Source organism: Vigna radiata, chromosome 5, assembly GCF_000741045.1.
Source record: "Vigna radiata var. radiata cultivar VC1973A chromosome 5, Vradiata_ver6, whole genome shotgun sequence".
Taxonomy (NCBI): Eukaryota; Viridiplantae; Streptophyta; class Magnoliopsida; order Fabales; family Fabaceae; genus Vigna; species Vigna radiata.
Genome location: NC_028355.1, coordinates 20,911,823 through 20,920,215, shown reverse-complemented (window position 1 = coordinate 20,920,215; position 8,393 = coordinate 20,911,823). Strand labels below are relative to the sequence as shown.

Here is an 8,393-nt window from a genome sequence, read left to right as displayed (position 1 = left end):
CAACCCTACTTTATTACTTATTTTTTTAGGTTTAGCATTTTGTTTTAATAGAAATTCTGAATTTGACATTTTCGATAGGAAAAAGATTCTTTCGTATTATTTGACTATCATTTGATCATTTTTATAAAAGTAAAATATTTTAATAAAAGATAATTTTTGTATTTTAAAAATAATGAAAATGAAGAATAATGAAAAATAAATTATAATGTGACCTTGCTAATAATAACTATTAAGTTTATAAAGAAAGAGATTCATTGGAAAAAATACAATTTCAATAAAATTTGAACTCAAATAAAAGATTATTATTACTCTCTACTTAAAATTTTAATACGAAAAATTTATAAATTTTCACTTTTATATAATATTCTACCTTCTGGACCTAATATGAAATTCTAACCATAAGATAGATAATAGAATATGTGAGTTACATAAGTATGTGTAGAAGTTACTTATCCATAGCACAATAGATTATGGTAAACAGAAATGAAGTTTTCAGCATGAGTCGTTTGACCAAAGAACACCTTGTATTTAAGAGTCACGTATGTCTTCACCTACCATGTTATCAAGGGATGCTGCAACCGTCCCTAGTGCTCCTTCGAATTTAATTTTATCTTCTGCAGGCATGCCTACGAATAAATAAGTAAATAAAGAAAGAAAAGTGTGAAAACAAAGCATTACGTTCATGCCAGTAATGGTGAAGTTTTTCTGACAAAATGCTTATCTTCTGCTGCCATCGCAGTAACTGAAAAGGAAATGATTCCTTTGTTTGTCAGCTTAAGAATTGCATTCAGTACTGCAAAATATGTAGTTAGAGCATATATTCAAACAACGACTCTTAAAATTACAACCAAATAATACAAACAAATGAGATAAACTGCACTGCCACTGATTGATCAACACGTGAGAAAGTCTGAGATCTAGCAGATTTTATTATCTATATGGGAGCACTAGCTTCCCTTTTGCTAACTTCAATTGATACATATAATTCCAACTTCCATCAATAGAAATAACAAATAATGTACACGATATGATGCTATGGGTAGCTCAACTCTTGAAAAGCATTTTCTCGTGGAATCTCTTGCCTCACACCCTCGAAACTCGAAGCAACAAGAGGAGGATAAATCAAAGAACTTGTCTCGCTCCAATTAGTACTTTGCCCACAACATGAAGATGCACAACCACCCATTATCTTATCGCTAATCATTTCCTCTCCATATAAGAACTCCAACCCTCCTAATAACCTTTGAGAATAATCATTAGTAGAAACCATTTCCCCAATAGCTGCGGAACTGAAACTCACTTCTCCTTGCACCAACTCAGAACAGTACTCATTACTCTGACCAAATTGTACTTGGCTGTTTGCAATAGAGTTCATGCACCCAGAAGAGCTAACATGGACTTGCTCCTCTTGAATTTGTTGTGTTGATGATGAGAGAGAACCCTGTGGAAACTGAACATTCAGCCCTATGGGTTGATAATCATCGGAGAATCTCCCTCCAAGCTTGATTAGAAGTTTTCTAATAGAGTCTTGGTCGTTGAAACTTGGATTTTGACTTGTGTACGGTGAAAGTGGCGGCGCCGGAATCTGTGGCCAACTAGGCTGTTGTTGAACAATGTTTTCCTGAAGCAAGAGTGAGGAATTGTTCTCCTGCTTAACGACACCGTTTCCTTTGTTACGTGCCTGCAGTTCCTTACGATGCTTCCCTAAAAGCTTCTTCTTCAGCCTCGTGTTCCAGTAATTCTTTATGTCGTTATCAGTTCTTCCTGGCAATTGTGCCGCAATCACCGACCACCTGCGCGTTACATCACACAAAACGATTGATTAATCATTCAACCGAAAATGAAACTCCCATGTTTATTTAAGAAAAATAACATTGTTAAAACAAGTTAAAGATTGTTTTTTTTTTTCACCCATGTATCCTCTTTCAGAAACAATAGTAGTTACCTGCTTCCAATGCTAACGTAGAGGCTGCAAATGATGTTATCTTCTTCTTCAGAGAAGCCACCGTGCTTGATGTTAGGGCGGAGGTAGTTTAGCCACCTGAGACGGCAACTCTTGCCACATCGTTTGAGGCCTGAGTGAGAAATGAAGAGAAATAATAAGATGAAAAAGTGTAGCTAGGTCAGAAGAAATAGGGTTATATCTGAGAATAGTATGTGTATGATACCAATCTTCTGTGGCAAAGCGATCCAGTTGCCTCCGGTTCCGTGCTGTTCGATGTAGGATTTGAGTTTGGCATCTTCTTCCGGCGACCAAGGACCTTTCTTCACGTTTGCTTTGTCACAGCAAGGTGCTCTTCCCATGGTGATGTTGTTGGTATGAGAAAACTTTGATTGATTATTGGGACAAGGGTTGTATTTAGGGTGTGAATAATTGAGAGAGAGAAAGTTATTTAATTATAAAAGTAGGAGCGGATAAACATGATTCCAATTGAACATCCAATCGTACAAATTTTATATAAGAATGTGGCAGAAAAGAAAGATGTTAATGTAGAAAATTCCAGCTATTTAGTATTGGTAGAATACGAGAAGAAGAGTGGTTCTTCTTGTCTTTCTTAAACTGGAATCAAATTTTCTTGCAACTTTTTAAAGTCCACTCCACTCTGACCCTCTCTGTCCAACTATATATTAGCATATGACATGCCTATAACTCTTCCTTTTCTTCACTATTTCCTTCTTTCTATACAAAATTAATTAGTTCATGTACAATGCACTACCATAGTTTATGTCATTATTGAAACTAATACATTGAGTAAAAAATAATAATTTATTATATATAAGTAGTACAAATTTCATCTTATAACTTTTTTAAGTTTATTTTTTTATCATAATATACCAAATGCACAAATTAAAATTTATTATCTTGAGTTTATGATATCATCTTAAATAGTGCATATCTTATTTTAAAATTGATTTTTTAAGATTAAATTAGATTTAAAATTTATTTAATACTATAGTATCAAAATTGTAAATTAAAATTTATATTGTTAAATTTATTGTTTCATCTACTTTCCATCAAATTTTACATTTAAAATATATATATATACGTCAGAAGATAATTATATATCTCGAAAAATCAATTTTATAAAATTGAATCACTTAAAATTTCCTTCTTAATTGGAATATTCTTATAATATTACTACCTTTTTATTTCAACACGGATACTTATATTTTTTCTAATATTTGAATATTTGGTCTCAGGATTATATAGAATTTAATGGAAACATGGTTGACATGTTTTAGAAGATTTTTCACATTTTTTTATGGGAAAATTGAATTTGAGTCGAGCATAGTTGAGTTGAAATAATTTTAGCTATCTTTTTTAGGACCAAATATTTATAAATATTGTTAACTTTTTTTAATAATTAAATATTTATATGTAAATTGTATTAATTCATAATCACTTTTAATCTCAATTAGTTTTCTAAAATCAGTTTCGTTGGGAACTAATGCTGTGAAAACTCATCCAAAACACTCTAAATCTAATTACAATCACATTCAAACAAGTGCTTTCATCATGAACATAACCTTCAACTATTTAGATGGCAGATTTATAGCATTAAAAGGTGATGAATTAAGTTATATATATATATATATATATATATATATATATATATATATATATATATATATATATATATATATATATATATATATATATATATATATATAAGGCAATCAAAATTTTATAATCTCTGTATTTTTCTGAATAACCAATAAAGTAGTTGCTCATTATTTGGTAGTCCAATTTTTTTTCATTTGACTTGTAAGGTCTTGTTTCAACACATTCTCACACATGAAAGTGTTGTAGCAACTACCTTTATTGACACTCTATTTAAAGTATAAGCTACAGTCTTTAGTGTTTCTCTCCATAATAATTCTGGCAAGGTGAAATGACAAATCATACTCCTTCAATATTTTGAAGAGTCTGATTTCATCTTTTAGTCACCTCAGTCATGCTAGATGAACCTTATATGGTGTACTGTGGGACAATTTCACATTCCTCAAGGTATTTGGCAAAAGTTCTTGGACCTTGTTTACCTGATCCATCAGATCTGGCATAATATTATTCATCACCACGATCAGACTTAACATTCTTATCCCTTTTGTTGAGTTGATTCTCAACTTCAGCCTAAAGATTTGAGTACATCCAGTGATTGAGATTTTTCATGTATAAGATATAATTATGCAAAAATAGAGTAATCTAAGAATGATATAAAATATTATGAAAGTGTAGGGAATAACCCATAAATGTCCATATGTATCAATTCTAAGACATTTATAACTCTATGTGCACTTAATCTTGATGTCTTTGTCTATTTACCTTTAAGGAATTTAGCACACAAACGTCGAGTCAATAGAGTCCAAGATCCCATTTGACACAAGTCACTCAACTCTATTTTTACAAATATGACCTAGAAGCATATGTCATAATACTCTTGAATTAGTATGGTAAATTTTATGCTTAGTACTAGATGATTTATTATTAAATGATTCACTATAGAAAGCCACCATATCTAGCATAGACATGTTATCATTAACCAAAAGCGAGCCAATTCTAACAAAATTTGAATTTAAAGATAATTTGAATTCATTGTTTCTAAATGAATACAAATATTCTAATTTGAATTCACCTGCACCAATTTGTCATCTCCAACATAGATCCATCTTTCACATTCAGTTAGTCTTCCACTACAAGAAAAATTGATATTATCGATGACCAAAATTTGTCGGTAATATATAATTTTTTTGATAAATTAAAATTATTAATGGTTTACCGATAGTAAAAAATATGTCGATAAAATTTTCATCGGTAAATTTTACTAACAGAATTTTTGTTTCGTCAGTAATTAGAAATAGATTTTTTTGTTGATAAAATATGTTGATAATTATCAACAAAAAAAAAATCATCGATAAAATGCATCAGTAAATACCGCAACTGGTTCATTTTCTTCCTCCTCCCTCCTTCCTTTTCTTCCTTTATTTATTTATTTTTTTTTTTTTTGTTTTGAAGAAATCTGCCACCAACAGAGCATCACGCGAACAACCAGTTTATTTCTAAACAACCAAACATCTAGTTTGATTCCAAGATTCTCATATTTGGGAGAGAAAGAAGGAGGGAAGAAAGATCTTGTTGGTGCTAGTGATGTTCTTAATCATACTACTGCGTCAACACTATAGGGGCTTGCCAGAAAAGCTGAAATGCGAACAACGTGGATTGTAGTTGGGGTGGATTGCAGTGGCATTGACTTGCAGTGGTGGTGAGGAGCAATGGTGACGAGACTCTAGGTTGTAGTGATGGTGGATTACAGTGGAGGCAGGTTGTAGTGGTGGCGGGGAACACTAGACTTTGGGTTACAACGTTGACAAATTGTAGTGGTGGTGAGGAAGCTCTAAGAAGATGAAAAACGCGAGTCTTTGAGAAGATAATCATGTGTATATGTTGATACTAAAGTGAAATTTGGACAATAAATTTGTTGTTCTTTAGACCAAAGATTACGAAAGAGTTTTTCATCGATGAAACATATTTTATTTACTGAAGAATTTTTTTTGTCGGTATTGCATAATTCATTTATCGACAGATTTTGTTGATGGAATTTTTCGTCGGTAAATAAAATATAAATTACCGATGGATTTATCGATAATTTAAATTTCAAAATCTTTCGGTAAAATCCATTCGTAATACAAATTTACTGTCAAATTTATTTTCATCGATAAAATTTCATCGATAATTTCATAAATTCAATAATATTCTGGTAGTTTATGCATCCTTTCATTGAAACACTGATGTTAACATTAATGTTAGTAGTTACACTAAAATCTAACTATCAAGTGTTTATGGGTATTGTAGCTAAATTGATCTAAGAACAAACTAAAGCAAGATCGCGCTTATAAACTCATGTTGTTTAACCCCACTTCTCATGATCTTTCTAGTCAGAAATACTTGAGTATGTAAGAGAACAAGGTTTCTCAATCCTTAATGAAAGGTCGAGATCAATGCAGTTAAGAACTATATTCATGTTCTCTTTCCAGTCCTTACAAAAATTATAATTGAAGACCAAAATCAAATTTAAGTTAATAAATAAAAACAATTTCAATTGTTCTTTGAACAAAAATAATAAGAAAAATAAACTCACAACGTAAAATTAATAATAATAAATATATTCAAATAATGATCTAACTCAACTATTAAAAATATATTGTTGTAATAATTAAAAATTAATAATAAAATATGTCTAACAATAAATTTATCTTTAGATTAATTTGTCATTCAAAATCAAAATCTTATAATTATTACACGTTTACTATTATACGTGTACATACAATATATTAAATATTAATTTTTATTTCACCCAATGAGTACTCAATGATAATAAACACAAATATTTATAATTTTTCATAAAAAATTATCTCTTAGGTCGTTTTAACGACTTCTTAATTTTTCATGAAAAATGCCAAACTACAGTATCTTTATTTATATACCAAAACCAAATTTAATTATAATATTTTATTATTATATATTAGATGCACACCAAACTCATCACTTCAAAATGAAAATAGCAGTACTCCCAAATAAAGCCATAACGATGGATTTAATAAAATCAAATACCAAATTTGATTTTTCTAACTTTTCCAATCACATCAATTTCAATTGGGTTTGACAATCACGTTACAGTTCACTTCATACTATTCAAGAAATTATCTCAAGTATTATTACCAATAATCCACGTAATCCAAAATTTTGATTTCAATCACACTATGTAGAAACATAATTCGCTAAAACCAATTCCATTCACCAATCAGTGGGGATATTGCAATTGAAAGTCAACTGCACGAGTCTCTTAAAATTCAATTGCAGATTTAATATCTACTACGGAACTTTAGGTTCACATTCACCAATAGTAATAAATTTTTGTAGGGTCTTTAATCCACTAAACTTCTTCCAAAGGAGAAAATGAAAATGAAGAAGTTGAAAATTATGATGAAGTATCAAATCCATGTGCATTTTATAATTGAAAGGTTATAGAGTTTCTAGAAGGAAAGAAATGAGGCCTTAGCAGCATTGAAAATATATGGAAAAATTGTAGGATTTTGTTGGTTTTGGTTGGTCAACAAATCACCAACAGAAGAGAAGAATGAGGCCATTACACTCTATAGCGTCCCCACTTCACTGTCAAACATGGCAACGATGTTTTGAAACATAAAACAAAGATGCAGTAAAAACAAAATGGACAAAGATGGTTTAGTTTTGAGGAAAGTAGAAGAAAGCTGTAATATTGTATAATGGTAAATAAACAATTCAAGTGTAACGACAGAGGTCTCAGTTGCTGAGTTGGATCATATAATGTTTGTAATAATTTCCATGCTTGATTTGACATGCAAGTTTGAAAAATCAAACATTATTTTGACAATCTTGTTCTTTAGTGGTAAGTAGTACAGCTGAAGCCAACTTTAGTTATAGTTTGTAATATTTCGATAAAACAAAAGTAATCTTATTGGTTTCATCAATGAAGTATGATATGATGAAGAAAAAGTGTTCCGAGGAGGAAGAGATGACCACTTATCTCAAGGTTACTTTACATCTCAAGTGGACTTTATGTCTTGTTTCATACAAAAGAGAAAAATATAAATAATGGAATAATAAAAAATACGAAAAGCTAAAGTAAAAATTTAGAAATATTTTATAAAGGAAATATAAAATATTTTATACGGGAAAAATACGTATAATGAATTCTGTTAATTTTAATTTTATTTTATTTTTGTCTTCTAAATACTCCAGCTTACTTTTATTTATTATTTTCTTCTTTAATCTCTATTACCAAACACATGGTGAATAAGTAAAACTTTCAATGACAATCTTTCGTGTTTACATGGGAAAATGAAAACAGGTGTACATCATTGTTCCACAAGTCAATATGAATCAAAGTCTACGGAATTTAGATATGAGTTTAGGATATTTTATTTTCGAATCAGGATAAGCTTATAATTTTTAAATTTAATTTATTTTAATTTAAATAAGGATTTATGTAACTTATAGGATAAGCTTATAATTTTTAAATTTTTTGAATATTTTTAATTGAGTTCTTTTTAAATTTCTTTATCTATTGATGACTGCAAATTTTGGTTTCTCAGTGTACTTGCAATTTAATTTTTTTTTATTAAGTATTTTATGTGATTTTTTATTCTCAAGTTCTATAAATAAAAGAATATTGTAAACGATAAAGTGATTTGTATTGTTTTTTAAAAACAATTAAAATCACTTATCATTTTATATTAATCATAGTATTATTTTATGTTAATTAGAACTTAAAGGAAGACAAAAACAAAAAAAGTTAAAAACATATAAATATTGTTTGGTTTGTTTTTTTCTTAAATTTTCTTCTCCTTTTAGC

General features: G+C 29.5%; 1 protein-coding gene across 1 annotated transcript; it reads right to left on the bottom strand.

Moving 5' to 3' along the window:
- Positions 1–730: 730 nt before the first annotated feature.
- LOC106761629 (transcription factor RAX3) lies at positions 731–2,544 on the bottom strand. Its single transcript, XM_014645194.2, has 3 exons — positions 2,169–2,544; positions 1,946–2,075; positions 731–1,793 (listed from the first exon to the last, which is right to left on the bottom strand). Exons 1-3 carry the CDS (start codon positions 2,302–2,304, stop codon positions 1,034–1,036), a joined length of 1,026 nt encoding a protein of 341 aa, XP_014500680.1. The 5' UTR covers positions 2,305–2,544; the 3' UTR covers positions 731–1,033.
- Between the last annotated feature and the right edge of the window lie 5,849 nt (positions 2,545–8,393).

Coding starts and splice junctions, on each gene's coding strand:
- LOC106761629 (XM_014645194.2), bottom strand. CDS start 2,304: ATGGGAAGAGCACCTTGCTGTGACAAAGCAAACGTGAAGAAAGGTCCT. Junction 2,076..2,168: donor CGCTTTGCCACAGAAGATTG/GTATCATACACA, acceptor TTTCTCACTCAG/GCCTCAAACGATGTGGCAAG. Junction 1,794..1,945: donor TACGTTAGCATTGGAAGCAG/GTAACTACTATT, acceptor TGTAACGCGCAG/GTGGTCGGTGATTGCGGCAC.